The 20,347-nt window shown below is 39.1% G+C and overlaps 1 protein-coding gene across 1 annotated transcript; it reads left to right on the forward strand.

Annotated features, from left to right (window-relative positions):
* The first annotated feature begins 4,301 nt into the window (after positions 1 to 4,301).
* LOC122091549 lies at positions 4,302 to 20,347 on the forward strand. The gene is made up of 8 exons (XM_042661563.1): positions 4,302 to 4,499; positions 5,633 to 5,839; positions 17,929 to 18,065; positions 18,181 to 18,253; positions 18,525 to 18,575; positions 18,693 to 18,836; positions 19,919 to 20,076; positions 20,249 to 20,347. Exons 1-8 carry the CDS (start codon positions 4,302 to 4,304, stop codon positions 20,271 to 20,273), a joined length of 993 nt encoding a protein of 330 aa, XP_042517497.1. The 3' UTR covers positions 20,274 to 20,347.

The following is a 20,347-nucleotide window of genomic DNA, read 5'->3' on the forward strand; positions in this document are numbered from 1 at the left end:
AGTAAGGGAGGCATAGTCTACGTACGTTGCCCTCAAGGGTAGATAGCAAACAAGCAGCTAGGTAGGTGGGCATGAAACCTACATGATTCCGATGACCACTCCTAGGAGCTAGGTTGAACTGCACTAGCCTAGCAAATACCCTACCCTCAGGAGAAAAGTCCAACTTGGATGCAGACCTCGCTGGTAAACCACTAATGACCTCGTAGATGTGCTCCTGCATGTCCTAGATCATCAGTGGGCCTATGCCTCTGGTCCTAGGAGAACTGTAGTAGTGGATGCCCTCTGAGGAGATACCCAAAATCTCTACCAGTCTATTCGTAGTAAGGATGATCTCTACACCCTTCACCATACTGACTATGGCGAACTCCCCCTCCTCCTCCTTGGCCTCTTGGTTACAATAGAACCTCCTCACCAAATCCTTGTAGCATGGCCGATCAATGTTGTGAATGGACTCCCAACCCAGGGCAGAAAACCTCTCCAAGAGATAATGCGAGAAAAGTGCCCCACATTCACCTGTTTCTCTAATATCACCGATAGTGAATGGAATGTACTCCATAATGATGTAGCTCTCACACTGTTGAAGACCATCTCATCATAATCGAATGAGTCCTCCTATTCCCTAGATGGTGATGGGGCTGAAGAGCTAGACCCCACCTCTCTCCTCCTAGCCTTGGAAGTCTTTCTCTTCCTTGATGGCTATACAGATTCCTTGCCTCTTCTTGGTGGCATCCTAAAATTTCAAAGAAGAGAGATAAGTACACGAAGTAAAATAAGAAGTCAAAGTATAAGGAGTGTCAAGTCGAGACGGATAGTAGAAATGAAATAAAAGAGATGAATAGAAGGAGCTGAAACAACATATGGCAGATTTTTTTTAGGAAATGTGATCTAAGCTGATATCTTACAAATCATTAAACCCGAATACCTAAACCGGCTAAGTGAAAATACATGGATATGAAGGATTATGGTGATAGAAATCACTAAGCAAACACAGGAGATGCAAAGTGATGAATGAAATAATGCATGTGTGGATTGAGGTATACAATGACCCAAGTGAGATGTGGTCTTAATGCGTGAATAGTCCAAGAGTGTATACAATGAATAGATCATTTTAAGAGAACACGAGATACCATACTAGATTAAACAAGAGATAGCATATCCTTATTTGGGTTTAAAATAAGAAATTGAAGGATCCCAAATAAGTATACCAACCAAGTAGAGAAATTCAAATTTTGAGAATCTAGCCAAATGGAAGGTTTACATTCAAAAGAAGCAACTAAGGATGATTCCAATATGCTTGAAGACTCATGATTTAAATGTAAACAAGGAGTTCAAGATATAGCTAGGTATAATTTTCCTAATGTTGTTGCCCTCTTTGTTTGGGTAAATTATATAAGGAATTTAGGACTATCATACCATCCAAATTGGGGTAAATTGCAAAGGAACGGTAATTGAACACAAGATAAGCTTAACATTGCAATGAAAGCAAGGAAAACTCATAATGTGGATGCTAAAGTAACACGTATAAGAGAAAGGCACAACAAACCCCCAAAATCGTTGTTTAGGGCATAAAAAGGGAGAAAATCTCTCCAATGTTCCATTCCATGGATCAAACTACTTGGAAACTTAAGTCTAAGCCCTACAATAGCATGTGAATCATTTTCCATGGATAGAATCAAAGGGAAAAAACCAAAGCCCCAACCCCATTGGTGATTTTTCCATATAAAAGAGAGAAAACCCATAAATTTTGAGAAATAAAGGGTTAGAACCTTACCTTGAAGATGGAGTGATAGAGGAGGCAAACTCAAGCGGATCGTTGCATCGATTTGGTGAGTCGAGTCGTAAGGAATTGCCCAAGGATCACCCAAAGTCTCCTGAGTTCGAGTGAGAATGAAAGAAAAGAAACTGGGTGGAAAAACAGGGTTTAAAACCCCTTAATCGCGACCTCGGGTAACTCCAATGGGCTGAAACCGACGGGGTTCAGCTAGCCAAGCCTGCCGATTTTGGAAGTAAGGGCCCGATTCCACCGATGGGTCCTATATGGCCTGCACTGGTGGGTTTAAAGGTCATTTTTGAAAAACTATGAGTTTATAGGGGAGATTTGGGTTGACATGTATAATGAAATACAAATTTGGAGTTTGAATTATTATGTGCACGTTTCTTCAATTGTTTTGGGATGGAAGTCACAAAGTTGCGAGCTAAGCTTCGAACAATTGTGTAATGAGTTGTAATACTAACATATACAAAATTTTGATGCAAATCAGGTACACTAGCGATGGTATGCATCAGATCCGAGGGTGTCGCTCGGGGTGCACCTCGAGGTACTTGTCCCGTTGGTAGGCCACCAATCAATAGGAGGCCTCAACCTACGGGGTAAGCATCTAACCCACAACCTCAAGAGACAATTGATCAGAATGTGGCTCATGAGGATCCACTTATGGCTACACTTCTTGATCCTCCACCAGTACTTACCCCAGGTGATGTTGAGAATTTGATTCAACAATTGAATCAGAATCTCCGTCAGCAGATTCTCTAGCAACAACAGGCATTTATGACTACTATGCAATAGCAGTGGTATGCTGCACTACCAAGTCATCTTCCTCGGGTAAATATTCCACAAGGTCCAACTGAAGGACCTGGTGTTGGGGCATAGGTTGGAGGTACACCACCTGGCATCAACCCTCAGAATCAAGTTGGAGGTACACCATCCATACCACCTCAAGGTACACCTCCATATATGATGCCACCTCCTTACCTGTACCATTCGACGTATGCACCATATTTTTAGCCGGTGGGCTATACCATAAGAGTGGTGGAGTTATTCAAAAGGAACCTACCACCTACATTCACTAAGGTGGGTAGTGACCTTTTGGAGCAGGATCTATGGATCTAAGAGACTGAGAAGATATTTGAAGTGATTGAGTGCACTGATGCTCAAAGGATTATTTGTGTGGGGTTATAGTTTAAGAATGAGGTCAACTCTTGGTGGCAAACCTCAAAAGCCATATTGTTTGCTACACACCCGGAACTCACATGGGAACAATTCAAGGAGTTATTCTTGGCAAACTACTACCCTCGTAGTTTTAGAGACCGCAAGGAAGCGGAGTTCTTGGCCTTGACTCAAGGAAGCAAGTCTGTCCTTGAGTATCAGCAATAGTTTGAGGCCCTATTCTATTTTGCACCCCCTCACATGAAGTCGACTGAAGAAATGACAAGAAATTTCTGAAAGGATTGAAGGTATCCATTGGCACGATACTTAAGGCATTAGATCTCACCGACTATGCCTTGATTGTACAGAATGCCAAAACCATGGAAGATAAGATGAAAGGTGAATCATCCCTTACACCTAGAGTATGGAAGAGAGCGAACCCTTATGCGGATTCGGGTGGCCCGAGTAAGAATTTTCGTGGATCATACAGATTTGGTCCTTCATAGAGGTAGCCCTACAGGCCATCGGGTTATCCTCCTCGACCAACTAGTTGGTCGTGTACTACATTTTTTCACCCAAATACTAGTACGACGCCCACAGCTACTAGGCCACCTCGCCCTCCACTTGCTACAGGTCAAGCTCAAAGAGCTCCTGCTCTGGTCCAAGCCTTGTAGAACCGCTATTTTAATTACCATTCGTATAGGCATTTCTCTAAAGATTACCAAGCCCGACCAGCCGTACCAGCCAATCAGCCTCCTGGGTATAGACCTGCTTTGACTCAAGGGAGTCAACCACAAGGAAGGATGTATGCTTTGTCAGCTGAGGAAGCTGAAGCTAGCACAGAAGTGGTAGTAGGTACTATTTAAATTGAGAATTGCCTTTTGGTAAATATTGATGACATGCTATACTTATGTGCATTGTTGTATTAGGTGCCCTACCTGTATCAGGTATACCAACATATGTCTTATTTGATTTAGGGGCTTCACATTCGTTCACATTAAAGAGATTTGCTGAGAAACTTGACATGACACCTAAGATATTAGAGCATAAGATGATAGTTAGTACACCTACAGGAAAAATTTCATAGCTGAAGGAAGTATATGGGCTATGCACCGTTGAGATCAGTGGAAAGCAGTTAGATGTCCAACTCATCAAGTTCAACATGCAAAAATATGATGTTATACTAGGCATAGATTGGTTAACAGCACACCGAGCAAGCATGATGTGTGCTGAGAAACAGATCAAGGTGATTGATAAAGAAGAGAAGGAACTGATATACCAAGTGGATGTGATAAAGGGGGATAAGACGGTCCTAATCTCCGCTCTGCAAGCTGTAAAGTTGTTAGAAAATGGATGTCAGGGGTACCTCACATCGATGATTGATTTAGATGCAAAGGTCACACCTCTAGAGGAAGTAGAGGTAGTTAAGGAGTTCCTAGACGTCTTTCTAGATGATCTGACCCAGCTACCACCTGACAGGGAGCTGAAATTTGCTATAGATCTGATCCCTAGAGCTACCCCGATGTCAAAGGCTTCATACAGAATGACACCAGTAGAATTGAAAGAGTTGCAAGTATAGTTGCAATATCTGCTGAAGAAGGGATTCATCCGCCCAAGTGTATCACCTTGGGGTGCTCCAGGGTTGTTTGTCAAGAAGAAAGATGAAAGCTTGTGTATGTGCATTGATTATCGGGAATTAAACAAGTTAACTATCAAGAACCAGTATCCATTACCACGCATTGATGATCTGTTTGATCAACTACAAGGTGCTAGGGTATTTTCAAAGATTGACCTCAGATCCGGGTATTATCAATTCAAGATAAAGAATAGTGATATACCAAAGACAACCTTTAGAACTCAGTACGATCATTATGAGTTCTTAGTGTTGTCTTTCGGATTGACTAATGCACCGGCAGCTTTCATGGATTTGATGAATCGAGTGTTCCACGATGTCCTCGACAAGTGGGTCATTGTTTTCATTGATGATATCTTGATTTACTCGAAGTCAGAAGAAGACCATGCAAAACACTTTAGGATGGTACTACAGAGACTAAGAGAGCAACAGTTGTTTGCAAAATTCAGCAGTGTGAATTTTGGCTCAAACATGTTGGATTCCTAGGACATGTGGTGTTTGAAAACAGAATCAAAGTGGATCCAGATAAGGTGAAGGCCATAGTAGATTGGGAGGTACCCAAGAGTGTAACCGAAATTAGAAGTTTCTTGGGTTTGGCAGGTTACTATAGACGCTTCATTAAGAACTTTTCTTGAATTTCAGCACCAATGACCAAGTTGACTAAGAAGGGTATAAAGTTTGACTGGTCAAAGGAGTGTGAAGAAAGTTTTCAAGAGCTGAAGAAGAGAATAGTGTCAGCACCAGTGTTGACTATTCCTGAACGAATAGGTAGAATGACAGTGTATACCGATGCTTCCAAAGTTGGATTGGGTTGTGTACTTATGCAACATGGCAAGGTGGTAGTATATGCATCCAGACAATTGAAGGACTATGAAAAGAACTACCGTACCCATAACTTGGAGCTAGCAGTGGTCGTTTTTACCTTAAAGATTTGGCGTAACTACTTGTACAGTGAAAAGTGCTAAATATACAGTGACCACAAAAGTCTTAAGTATTTTTTCACCTAAAAAGACTTGAATATGAGACAAAGGAGATGGCTTGAGCTTATGAAAGATTATGATTGTGATATTCAGTATCACCCAGGGAAGGCCAATATAATGGCTAATGCATTAAGCTGGAAGGCTGAAACTGTGTCACTTTCCTATCTAGCTGTCAGCCCAGAGCTCGTACAGGAGGTGATGTTAATAGATGAAATCCTCTTGTATGAGGGAGCGACCTTAGAATTAGAACACCAGGCAAAAGATGTTCAACAATTGACTGTGTCCTTGGCGGCTCTACAGGTACACTCATCCATCAGGGAAGAAATCATAATAAAACAACCTTTAGATCCTGAGTTGCAATGGATCAGAGAGAAAATTCAAGAGCAAACAATGAGTAACCCTAGCTTTACATTGGCCGGTGATGGGGCACTGTTGTTTTGGGGCAGATTGTGTGTACCCTGGGATGAAGTAATATAAGACAAAATAGTAAAGGAAGCACACAGTTCTAAGTACTCTCTTCACCCTGGAAGTATCAAGATGTACAAAGACCTAAAGCAACACTACTGGTGGCCAGTAATGAAGTCCACAATAGCTTTGTATGTGTCGATTTGTCTTGCATGTTAGAAAGTGTTGAACGGTACTGACCTTTTAGCACTCTTCAACCGCTCCCAATACCTGATTGGAAATAAGATAACATTACAATAGACTTCGTCACCAGACTACCACGTACACCCAAGGGAATGGATGCAATTTGGTTAGTGGTTGATATGTTTACTAAGACAGCTCACTTTATTCCGATCAGGACCAATTAAACCATGGATAAGCTGGCACAACTTTACATGGTGTACCAGTGAGCCTTGTGTCAGACAGAGACCTAAGGTTTACCTCCAGATTCTGGAAAAGCTTCCAGCAAGCCTTGGGAACACAACTGAATCTGAGTACGGCCTTCCATCCACAGTCAGACGGACAGTCTAAGCGGACAATATAGATATTAGAAGATATACTCCAAGCCTGTGCCATGAGTGGCAGTTGGAAGGAATATATACCTCTTATGAAGTTATCTTACAACAACAGCTACCAAACTACGATTTGGATGGCTCCATATAAAGCATTATATGGTAGAAAGTGCAGAACTCCTCTAGACTAGGACGAAGTAGGTGAACGTCGAATGCTTGGACCAGAAATGATTCAGATGACATGTGATAAAGTCAATGTCATTAAAAAAAAATTAAAATAGTCCAATCACATCAAAAGATCTATGCAGATAGCCGTAGGATGGAAATGGAATTCCAAGAGGGAGAGAATGTGTTCCTCAAAATATCTCCTACCAAAGGCCTACGCAGATTTCACAAGAAAGGCAAGTTAAATCCGAGATATATTAGGTCATTTGAGATTTTAAAGCGAGTTGAAGCAGTAGCATACATGTTGGCATTACCACCTTCCCTCAGCAGTGTTCACAATGTATTCCATATATCCATGTTGAAGCAATACGTTCATGATCCATCCCATGTACTACCTATGGAATCGGAATACTTAGAAGCTGATATAACATATGAAGAACATATGGCTGATATCTTAGACCAGAAGGTGAAAACTCTTCGTAATTGCTCTATTGCTTTGTGAAGATTCGGTGGGCCAACCATCCGATCGAAGAGGCATCTTGGGAGAAAGAGGATGATATTCAAACCTTGTATCCTCATCTTTTCGGACAACCAGGTACTACAATTTCGGGGACAAAATTTTCAAAAAGGGGAGGTAATGTGATACCCTACTTTCTAAATCCGGTCTAATTAACCGTATTAACTTGATTTGATCATATAGGAGCTGAACCAAAGAGAGCCGACATAGGTACCATATGGAATATGGTAGCAAGAGTGACCTTGAATTCGGGTTGGCCAGACATGACCGAGCGGGTACCAAGTGTAATATGTGCACCCAAGCCTTACACTTGCATGCACCACGAGGCCATGTACAAAAGGTAAAGGTACATACTAGAATTTATAAGTGCCAACGTAATCTAATATTATGTGGGAGTTTATTCCCATTGAAGCCCACTTGAGATTTATCCCACTTGAGATATACCCACTAGAGATTTATCCCACCTAAGAATTAAAAGATATTTTGGGGGCCCAGGTATAAAAGGGGGGAGACATTAATTGTCTTTTCCCACATTAATGTTAGTTGGTTGGTGGGAGAGTAAAGAAGAGAGAGAAAGAAGAAGAAAGGAAAAGAGGAAGAAGAAGAAAGAAGAAGAAGAGGAAGTTGACCGTAAAGCTTCACCGGAGCTGGGTCTTAGTATTTTGAGCCCAAATTTATGATCAGCTCACTAAGGTCTTCGATTTGAGGTAGGTATTGCACACATTCTAAAGATTCTTAGGAAATCCCATCCTTAAACCCTCTTTTTGATTTTGGGAAAGAACTCATTTGGATCTTGCTAATCCCTTGGATAATCAAATCTAAGGTCTAATGAAATGTGTGTATAATGATTTTGAAGGATTTGAAAGAAGTATTGGTGAAGATCTAGAGTATTTGGAGATTCTTGAGCAAAAAAAGTGAAATTTGGGGTTTCATTGGTGTTCTTGAAAAAAAGGTAAGAATCTTCATTTACTTTTGATTTAATCTTAGATCTAGGTTGAAGGTGTGTGATTGGACCTTAGGCAAGTGATTTGAGTCACCGGATCATTCCCAAACAAGTTCCCTAAGCCGGAGAAAAGTCGGGAATGATGTTGGAAAAATTTCATTCAAAGACTGAGGGGTATTTTTACCCCACCTGTCTTCTGGTTTTAGCTCACCTAAGTTTTCAAAACTCAAATTCTAGGCTCTGGAGTAACCGGCGGGCTACATAGCCCATCGGTCTTCTGGTTTTAGCCCACCTGAGTTCCCAGAACTCAGTTTTTAGAGTCGGGAGTAACTGATAGGCTGAAACCGATGGGCTACATATCCCACCGATCTTCTGGTTTTAGCCCACCTAAGTTTTTAAAACTCAATTTTCAGGTTCTGGAGTAACGGGCGGGCTGAAACTGGCAGGCTACATAGCCCACCAGTCTTTGGCTCAAGCCCATCGATCTTTTCAGAATTTCCAGAATTGGTCCAAATTTGATGGGAAACCCCCATTTATGGTTCTAAACCCGATTTTAGTGTTCAAACATGATGATTTTGACCCCAAAATAGTGAAATAATAAACCATTATGTTTATGATAGGTTACACTCAATATACACGTATCCACACATCGAATCTTTTTCATACCGGGTACAAGCACTGTGTACACATACAAGTAAGTGAGGAGTGGACTCTAATTTAAATTCAAAATATTGTGCATCATTTAACATGTGTTATCCTAGCCATGTCATCATATTACTTGTGTGTAGACTAGACATCACATATGCCATTTCACGCATTGTATGTGCATTTACATAACATGTTGTGCTTTGCTTTATGATGAATATCCTTTATGTCTTGATGTATGTGATGGAATAATTTTATTTGGACATGACGTATATGCTAGATTAGATGCCATAGTCGACTTGAAAACAAGTGCATGGTGGCATGTGGTATGAGACGCGACACTATTGTGTAATCGTACTATGCTCATGTAGAGGCATGTGGCTAGGATGTGATTTACCCTTGTGCTATAACCCTTCCCAACAGGGGTTTATGTGTTGAGGGATTATTGGGGGGAAGCATCGGGTTGCGATTGTTGAACTCCTGTAGCGGTTAGAAGTACGCACGGTTGATCGCTAGGACTGTCAGTAACCCCAGTGATATATTCAAAGGGCCGATCGTACTGCTTTTATTTTGGGTGGAGTCACCCATTAACTTTCTATCATTTAAATTTTCTGAGAGTCGGCTTGCATTTTAAATTTTGATACCAACGGTGGGCCTTCTCCGACAACCCTATGGGCATATCACAGGATGGGGTTTACGGCTCATACCAGGGGGCATACACACACTGTGGTTGTGAGTAGCACATAACCTATGACCTAGTAATGTTGTTAGGCTAATAGGGTTAAAAATGAATTGCATATAGGCGCATTTGTGTTGTGACTGTTTGTGTGGTTTTCTTTGTGTGGTCTTCCTTTCCACTTACTGGGCTAGTGAGTTCATCCCATGTGCACAACTCTTTTTAGGTGATTTTATAGGTTACCCACCTGGTGATCAGGAGCTAGGCCCCACTGTGGAGTTTTCCTTTGAGGATTGGTGGGTCCCTGATGAGTTCAAGACGGTGCCGATTGCACATGCGAGGATTGTGTTGCATGGCAGCTGTGACTCCTGAGTGATTCTTTTGATTCTTTTTTTATGTACTCCCTTTTATTACTTGATGCTTAAATTGTTATATTTTTGTATATATATCATGCCTTCAAGCCCAAATGTACGTAATATTTAGAACTCAATTTGGGTATCAAATATTTAGGAAACAATTACAAGTATTATTATGAACAGGTCTTCCGCTGAAAATACATGTCTTATCTTAGTTTAGTAGATATATACTGTATTGCAGTCACTGCATTGTTGATCTTGACAGGTTTGTGAGTTAACCGGTGTTAACTCGGTCACCAGCTCGATTCTTATGCGAGTAGGGTGTGACAAGAGTGGCCCAATCTGGCTCCAACGACCTTGGCCAATGGCCCCATCCACTTACTCCTAGTGCCAATCGTGGTCGTCCGTTATCGTCGTCTACATCATCGTCCCCCAAACACCTTGACGGTGATTTCCTACTATGCAAGGACAATTTTTTAGAGAAAAGGGGAAAGGGAGAAAGAGGGAAAGGGGATATTTTAGGGATTATAAAAAAAATTAACTTGACTTAATAGCCTAATCTAACGGTTGGGGCTGTTAGATAGCATATTTTTCTTATAGGGGAGGGGAGTGATATTTTCAGAAAGGTTGTTGGTCAAGTTGATATTTCGCCTTAGTTCAGGGGAGGGGAGTGATGTTTACCCATAATTTATTGATATCATTTTTTTCCTTGGGCCACTCACATGGGGGTGTTAATGCTTTTCACTGCTTTCATTGAAAGTTGAATGGTTCTCATTCAATTCGGTATGACCCAGTCCATGCAGTCGTAGGGTCAGTATGGTCTCGTGGGACTAGTCAAGCTGAAGGCCTGGATACCCGTTGTTAGCCAAAAAAAATAAAAATGGAAGGCTTTAATTTTTCAAGGCGTTCTAAATCTCTGTCATTTGTTTTTGCACTTTGTTTCTATTAAAAAAATAATGTTTGGCTTTGCTAAGTGGAAGAGATTAACTAAGGAACGAACTATCAAGGGGCTCCCCAAACCTTGACAATTCCAGCTGATATTTTCATAATGCCTTGTGAGACTGATACACCCAATCGCCACAAGTTCCAACAATTAAAAAGGTCCGAACTGATTTATTAAATCATATTCTTCCTCTGTGAATTTAACATTATCTTTCCTTGATTGTCTGGCTCTCTTGGATTTAGTAGCTAGCTTGGCTAATTCAAAAGTGGGGTATGGGAGTTTATTGTGGATCAAGTTCTTGTACAAGAACCATTTTCGTATGAGCTAATCCTCACAGATGCAATTCACCACATAATTGATTGTTGGGTATATTCCATTTGTGCGGATCAACTTCATATGAAAATAGTTCTCGTTCAAGGGCTTAATCCGCTCTCATGGGAGTTTTCCCTTGTTCATTCTGCTCATTTTGGACGTTTAATCTGATGAAAACTTTGTATTTTTTAAATAGTAACCAAAAAAAATTTGCTTGAGATAAGTCCAACCAGTAGGTCCCATATAATTGTATGGACAGGGAAAGTGTGTGGAGATTTCACTATTTTAACTTTTTTTAGAGTTTGACCAACAGTAAGTGATTCCAATACCTCATCGCGTTTACACTCGATGTGAGTGGCGACTTTCCATAATTAATACATTTATGGCATGAATAAGAGTGTTTCAATTGGAAGTAGGATTCTATAAAGTTACACAATGCCCACAATCTATAAATATATGTATACTACCTCTTTTACAAAATGAATTGTTACCCACCTTTTCTTAGAGCCATGAATCAATGATCCTATTGCTCTAAAGTTATTTTTAAAAAAAAATTGTTTTAGATCTTTTTTAACTTGTACTACTAACCAAGCTGAGTGTATGGGACTCATTAGAAATTCCAAGGTCCCATCGTTCCACAATCTAAATCTCATTTTTAACACAAGGAAAGAGAAAGAGAAAAAGATGAGATAGTGTGTGATTTCGGAGAGGCTCTCTCTTTCTTCGTCAAAATCGTGAGTTATTTAGAATGATTTCATCTTTGCTGCTCTTAAGATTATTGTATAGCCTAAGAAGATTCCTTTCCTTTTTAGGATTGCCAGTGTCAAGTGGTGCGATTCTATTGAGGTACATCAAGGCAACCTACACTAAGTCACATTAAATTAGTTAGTTAAGTTAATTGCACATAAGTGCACCATAATTTGGGAATAGCTATTAAATCCATAATTTATATATAACATTACGGGTATGTCTCATGTCTCTCTACTTTACAACATTTCACAATAGACCTCCGAGCATGAAATTAAATTATTGTCACCACCCTAGTCTATTAAACAATTAGCATAGAATATCTTGATTAGACGAAAAAAATATTAGGATAAAATATTTTTACTAATCAATAATAATTTTATAGATTCTTTTTTAAAAATGGAGTTTGGAATTTCATCCAATCAAGTTCAAGATTATGTCTCGAGATATTCTCCATATACGGGTAGTGGATTCCTTATCTAACATCCCCTTTGACAATCAAAGTGGACCAAGTATAGTGGTGTACAACCAGTCATATATAGGCGTCAACTATATGTACACTGAAGCATACAGTGTCGGTCTACAACGATAAGGACCTCTTAAATCTGGGCACCACACAACTATTACAAAAATCCCTTTTTACATAAAACTTATGATGGTAAACCATGAGTTCTCAAATGACTGATCCTGATACACACAACAATATACCGACATTTGTGTTTGGAATCTTTGTTCCGAAAAACACACAATGCGGCAACCATGCAAACACAGAGCCCAACTCTGTCCCTAGTTACAAACATTTTGAAATCATACCTCAAGACACAGAATCATCCATAAAAAAGTAAATAAGAATCAATTAAAAATTAAACATTTTTATTTTAGATTTGATGAACACATCACAATATCCAACAACTTAGGGTCCGTTTGATAACGTTTCAAGAAACGCGTTTCTGCCATTTCTGCGTTTCTGGAAACGACTACCATCAACGAAAATCTAGTGCTCGCGTTTGGGAGAACTCATCCCAGAATGAGTGTCTGCAACGCCTTTGCGAGCATTTCCTCAAGGCGGCATCATCAGAGCTTCATGACACCGTTCAGATTGCACGTCAAGCAAGCAAACTTCACTAGATTCTGGACATCCTGATCGATCGCCGGATCGCGGAGATCTTCACGCGATCCCATTGCTTCGGTCTCTCTACAACAGATTGGGAGTTGGGAGACGGCCATGGATAATGAAGTTATGGGAGTCATTGTTGCCGGCAACAAACCCTCCACCATGAAATTGCAATATTACTGGCAACTTACGAAAAAAATGTTGCTTATTCTCCAAGGAAGGTGCATAGCCCCTGTAAGCTCCCGTCTCCTATTTCGAAATGAAGCTCTCAGTTCGGCTACTACCACCATAGCTGCTCTTGCGGATCTGATCAGCCGTGTTGGTAGCAGGTGTGGGAGATGTGGAGGGGCCATAGCTGTTACGACGGTTGTTATTATGATGGGCATCGATGGAAGCATGTGAGGAATCCGGATCTAAGGACCTGGAAGAAGTCCTGACCCTTGCCTTAGAGATTGGGCATGTAAATCAGATTCAGAGGCAGTGAGGCAGGCGTTAGGTAGAAAGATACGAACAGAGAGAGAGGTTAAAGAATCAATGTGGATGTCTTTGGTAGCAACACCATCGATGAAAGAAGGCTTAGTTGCGGTGACTGATTCTTCGGGCCGCGTAGTGACACCGAAAGGGCTGTTATCATCAAAAGAGGCTTGGATACGGTTTGCGACGGTGTTTAAGGAGAAATTTGAAGAATACACTATAAAGCTTCACAACGACGCTAGGAATCTCTCCCCTTCCCTTCCCGTCCTTCTCTTTCCCTCTCTTTCTGGTCACTCTTTGCTTTTTGTTGCAGAAACCAGCCATGGGAGAGATAAAAAAAGGTTTTTCTTTGTGAAGATTACGGTGAAATCATGGCGATTACGGTTCAAATTAGAGACTCCCTGCAACGGCTTAGACAATATATTTTTCCATTATATTATCTTTAAAAAAAAAAATCTATAAGAAATGTTTCCAGAAACAAGGTTTATCAAACACCTAAAAATCCGTTTCTGTTCCTAAAAACTTGAATTTATGTTTCCGGCGTTTCTGGACACAGAAACAGCAGAAATGTTATCAAATGGGGGCCTTAATAACCATATACCATAATTCATAACGAACCGATTAATCGAAACCAATCATATCAGAACCAATCATTAATCAGTTTTGATTTCGGTTTCGGTTTCAATTTCATTTTATACCAATTACACCATGGATTCTTTCGGAACCAAATTGTTTAATCAGAAACAAATCGGTAAACACCCTTATCTGAAATAGGGTGCAAGAAGGCCGATCCAAGTGGTTATATACCATTTTGAATGCTCCAAATGAGTCGTATCATATAGTCATTCATATTGAAGATTCGATTTCAGCATGAATTTTTAATCGTTCACTTTTTCTTAATCAAGATCTAGTGGATCCTACATGATGACTTGTACAAGTATAATAGTATCTAGGAAAGTCGATCCTAGTATCTGAATACTCTAGTCTATAATTTATTATTACAAATAATTTTAAAAAATAAGTGATAAATACAAATATAAATTATGCCAAAGAGAGCGTTAGATTGAGTATTATAATTTGTTCATTATCTATTTATTTATATTTTAAATCGAGTTCTAGTAGGACTTTGTAGGATGACTTGTACAATTTGGGAGTTGACGTTCTCATCATCCTTGGTAAAATCAAGTCCACTGTGAAGACATTTATAAACAGCTCGACCATAGTTCTTAGCGGATAACCCCAATTTTGGTTTAATAGTACATCTCAATAGGGGTCAACCATCTTTGTTCAATTTATCCCTCTCAACTTGGATACCATGACGTGCTTGAAAATTGAGGGTGTGAACTATGAACTAGAATTGAACTGAATTATCTAAGCGGTTTGATCACTCGAAAAACATGCATCTTGGTTCTGTCTCTTAATCAAGGAATTATGATTTGTTTATTTATTTTTTATTTTCTTTTAGAGAGGGTTGGGAAAGCTAGCGGGTTACATAGGAATTAGGAATGCTAGCAAGTGTTGATCGTTGGATCGCAGTAAATTGATTTAAATAGTTAGATTTAAATTAATTATTTTAATTCTAAAATACATAGAGGTTGACAAGAGTATACGAGTCAACCACATACGATGTTTTTGGAAAGAGGGATGTCAATTAGCTTTCGATGAAAAAATGGGATTTCTTGACAAAAAGTAGGGATACGACTAACGCATCTCTCTCTCGTCCTCATTTCTTCTTCTCTCTTCTTCTTCCCCCTTGTGCGAACCTGCTCTACAACTGCCGGTGACCCATCATTTTGCTCACACCTTTCTCTCCCTCTTTCCTCATTTCTCTTTTCTTCTTTTTCTTCCCTGCTACAACAAAGTGGATCGGAACATCTTGGTTTTCCATCCTGACCTTGTTTTGTTGTCTGGAGCAGAACAAATATTACGTAATTGATGGCAGTGGCTCTGCTCAGTGAGAGAAGGCCGAACACATTGGTGTTCAAATGGTACATGTCAAAAACCGCACTGCCTAGGTTTCATAATCAGGAGTTCACACTGAAAGGAATTGCAACAAACATATGTTCATCATCCAATTTCTCACATTAAGCAGCCCTTGGATTCCTGAAGCGACTCAAAAATTATGAAAATAGATGAAAGAGAGTGTACATATCAAAGTCTCACCTAATTTTACAATGAATCCAATGAACTTCTTCACCGAATATCAGTAGCAGAGACAAGAGAGAGAACCTCACACGATCTCCAGCGGAACTTTAGCAGAGAGAGACGTAGTAGTTGCAGAAAGTTGCAGCTTCTCCCAACGGATCGATAGCAGTAGCAGAGGCAACGAAAGACGTCGTTTCGCAGAGAGAGGCGTTATGCTTGGAAGAAGAAATTGAAAAAAGGGAAAGTACATGAGAGAGAGAGAGACAGAGAGCCTGCAGGTGTATTTTGGCAGGTCAGATGTTAGGTATTGATATTGTATATACTTCTTTAGTATATTTCATCAATAGTGTAGATTTAGACCTTCTAATCTAATGGTCAAGAAATGCTAGCACTCATAATTCCTATATCACCCGCTAGCATTGCCACCCTTTTTCCTTTTTTTTTTTTTCTTTTTAATGAACGAGTGTACATTTTTTTTAAAACTAGAGATTGAAAACATTTAACAAGATGCTAAATATCATAAGATTGCAAAAAAATTCCATAGCTGTTCTACTTGACATCTTTCTTTAGACCACGAAACAAAAGATGCACAATTGGTCCAAACTTCGGCTTCAACCTAGCCTTATTTAATGGCACATTGTAGTCCTTGGAATAGACCCTTAGCCTCTGACTTCCATGCACAACATATAACACCATAATTAATAGATGTTACAATAAAGGTCGCATTAGGAAACAATAATGAGGCCCAGCCTGCAGCCTAGAATGCAGTCTCAACTCCTGTCACATTTGATCGATGATTTCTTCCTTCTTTGAAAGTCCTTAATAATCTAACAAAGTCATATTATTACCAACTTGAAACAAAGAAGGAATTGTAGTGCACGAAGAAGATGTAAATATATCAGAATCATGAACCCATCTCAAGATCATGGTCATAACTTCAAATGGATCAGACTAAACTCTAGAAAACAAGACTCTATTAAGCAATAATGACACAAAATAAAAAGTAATCACAATAATAGATAGAATTCTTTTTAATTCAACTTTAAAGAAAGAGGTCGTTTACATAAAGGATAGGATCAAATGCAACAATGAAGAAGATTGCAGGTGCTCTGTCCGAAGGCCTAATGGCCCTGCAACATAGAGACGCTTAGCGAAGTTACGGGAAAAAAAAAAGATGCCAATTTGTTTCACAACCATTTTACACAAAACACACTATCCATTGTTAGATGAATTATACAACATTTTTTTTTTCTTTTTCTTTTTGGGTAGAGTTATACAACTAAAAATTAAGTGTAGGTGTGAATTGTGAACTGAAATTGAACTGAATCGTCTTAGATGTTTGACGACTAAAAAATTGTGGTCTCCTTTCTCTCATACCCCTAGGGTAACAAAATCATATAAAATGACTAAATTCATATAGTATGAAAAAGATTTCAATCCAAGAAGAAAAAAATATAGTTGACAAAACCTCGAGAGAAAAATTTTAGTCTAAATCTTTATAGGGAGAGGGTTCCCTAAAAGCAGCGTGGCTATGTGCTGAGGGAGAGAGTTCCCTAAAAGCGCGAGGCTATGTGCTGACACTACAAGAAATGCTATTTTAGGCGACGATGATTGGCGACAGAAATCATTTTATTGTCGTCTTAGATTATATATGGCAACGGTAAAATACATAGTGTTGCCTATTATAATAATGATCGACGGTAGCTGAATGTATGTCACCAATTCTAATAATCAGTGACGGTTAGAATAGTGCTGTCCCGAAAAGTGTATTTGGACGATGCTTTTTTTTTCTTACCGTCACCAAAAATGAAAAAATAACGACAATTAAATTTATTATCGCGGCAAATCTATTATGGACGACGGTTTATCGTTTACTATGCGGAATAGAGCATTTGGACGAAACCTCTTGTATCCGTATCTAAATATAGTTTATTGGGGATGGTTCGTTTATTTATCGTCGCGGAATAGAGTGTTTGGACGATACCTCCTTTTATTCGTAGCTAAATATGATTTATGTGTGACAGTTCGTTTATTTAACATCGTTGAAAATCTAATTGGATGGCAGTATATCGTTTATCGTCGTTGAATAGGGCGTTTAGGTGACACCTCCTTATATCCGCTAAATATGGCGTTTCGGCTATCCGCATATATTCCCTATTTGGAGGTTTTTCAATTTCCCGCGATTTTCTTTCCATATTAGCAAGGAACCATCAACTATCTTCTCTCTCTCTCTCTCTCTCTTCTCATCTCAATCTCACCACATCCGCAAGGAAATAAATCTTTTTACCCTAAATCTATTCTCTACTAGGTCTTGATCGAATACCCTAGCTTTTCTCTCTTTGTGTGTTGCCTCAAACCTCATTCTCGATCCAAAAAGCAGGGCTGAACTTGAATAGGTGGAGAAAGGGTTGAAAGGTCTGGAGGTTCAGTGGCAAACGACTGTGGTTTCCACTGGAATTGTTGCCGCAGCAGCGGGTTTACCATATCTCTGCTACACCAGGCGCGAAGGTAGGGAGAAAAAGAGGAAAAAAAGGTGAGGGTTTCATGTTTTGATGACTCTGATTTCGTATTATTCTGTCAAATTCTTTGATTTTTTTGCTGGGTTAAAGGTGAGGGTTTCATGTTCTGATTTCGTATTGTTCTGTCAAATTCTCTGATTTTTTTGCTGGGTTAAAGGTGAGGGTTTCATGTTTTGATGACTCTGATTTTGCTGGGTTAAAGGTGAGGGTTTGGTTGCATCAATGGAAAATAATCTCAAGAACAATAAATCCTTTTGGTAGTCCACTTTTGAGAGTAGATTATTTCTATGGTCTACATCTCGCGGGGTGCAGGGGAGAGAAGGTGCTGTGGGAGATAGGACACTTTTGTCTTCTCCCTTGTCCTCCAAGCCAAACGAAAGAGAGAGAGAAAGAGAATGAGAATTAGTGGGTTTGCGCACAAACCCGAACAAAATAAAATCTACTCTTACTTGTGAAGGATTGTTGTTGTGCAGAAATGTGCTACGAAGGGTGGACCAGAATTCTTCTTCATTGTAAACATACAGGTCAATTGTTCTCTATCTCTCTCTCTCTCTCTCTCTCTTTCTTACCCCACCCTTCTTTGGGGTTCTTCTGTATTCAGCATTATTGGAGTATTTAACATGGTAAGTACCATGAACCAGGTACCTGGTTCAACTACATATAGCCCTGCATTGCATTACATGATGAGCACTCCTATAGAAGAAAGTCCCTTGCTTGATAGCTTTATCAAAGGAGACGATTCATATAGGAACTCAAGGTTTAAGCTCATACCATACATTTCCAAGGTTAGTATGAGGAGCAATTTAAATTTGTTTGTGACCCACAGATGTGATTGAACATAATTATGCTTACTAAAAGATATATATATTTTTTCTATTTTATTACTGCATATGCTTATTATCTGTCTGTTCAAGAGATGCAAAGTAGAACATTCTGCTCTCTCCCCTTCGCCCTTTGGTAAGAAATACGGTAACAGACATGCTCACATAACACATACACAGAAAAAATTGTGGTAGGGAATTCATAAGGTTTTTTAATAATGTAATTATAACCTGACTTCTGGTTGATAGGGAATTTGTATTGCAAGGGTACGGACCTAGATCACTAGATGATAAATTCAGGAGATGGAATCTCATGAGTTTGGATCTATTTTTTCATGTAAAACATTGAAAATATCTTCCAAAAATTATTTAATTAGTAACAGGTTAATTTTTGATAATTTTATCTAAATTATGGAGTTAATTGAATAAATTATATTGCATTTCCTATAAAGTTAGTAAAACAAAAGCTGCTTCATATTTTATTTTTTTTCATCCATATCATTGAGGATTATTTATATAGGTATAATTTAACTTTAGTTTTATGGATAATATTTTCAAATTTTTTTTTTTCTTAGGACAAACATTCTTACAACAACAATGAGTGTGCAGCTTACAACTGCAAAGAGTGCTAACTGCTAATTATGGGGTTTTCCCCCTCCTCTAGAGCTCCTGGATAGTAAAGCAAAGTGTTGGAAAGAAAGCCATCCTGGTTGGTCAAGCTCTTGAAATAAACTATTTTTGGGGGAAGAACTATTTGGAGGTAAAATCACACAAACCTCTGCATTGATAGGCCATGGACTTGGGATTGCCATTTTTCTTTCAAACAGTACTTGTTATGCATGCCATGCAAACCAACATTTTTTTTGATAAGACTGGGGCCTATTGATTACAGAATTTGGGAGATTCCTTTTTCCTTTTTTTTTTTTAGATGATGGTTTGAGGTCGTCCTGGTTTGGAAATGAGTGTTTCATATTGGGCATGTTGCATTGATAGCATGCATATTAGTGTGATAATATATTAATCTTTCAAGTGGAATGATTTCTTAGCTTGGGATCGACATTGGCTCATCCACAGTTGCAAGAGGTTTGGTTAGTCTTGTTCTTGGATACCTAAACAATCTGGTAATAGAAATGGCATTTCTGATACAGGTGAGACAACTGTGCCTTAATACTGTGACAAAGAAATTCGTTGGTTCTTCATTTTGGTAATTGTGATAAATCCCTTGCAGTTACCCCAACTTACCTCTAAATGATATCACAACCTAGACCATCAAAACACAAAGACATAGTTTTGTTACTCGTATTTGTTTCTTTCAAGTACAAATGACGTAAGAAGCTATGGGGATTTTCATTTTTGTTCTCATTTATTTTTGTCAGGTGCAATGAAGTTCAGGCTAATTAAGAGAGGTGGAATTGCAAAAGATGACACTTCAATGTGGACAACAACAAATGTAGTTTTTTTTTTTTTTTTTTTTT

The sequence above is a fragment of the Macadamia integrifolia genome, chromosome 10 (assembly GCF_013358625.1).
Source record: "Macadamia integrifolia cultivar HAES 741 chromosome 10, SCU_Mint_v3, whole genome shotgun sequence".
Lineage (NCBI taxonomy): Eukaryota > Viridiplantae > Streptophyta > Magnoliopsida > Proteales > Proteaceae > Macadamia > Macadamia integrifolia.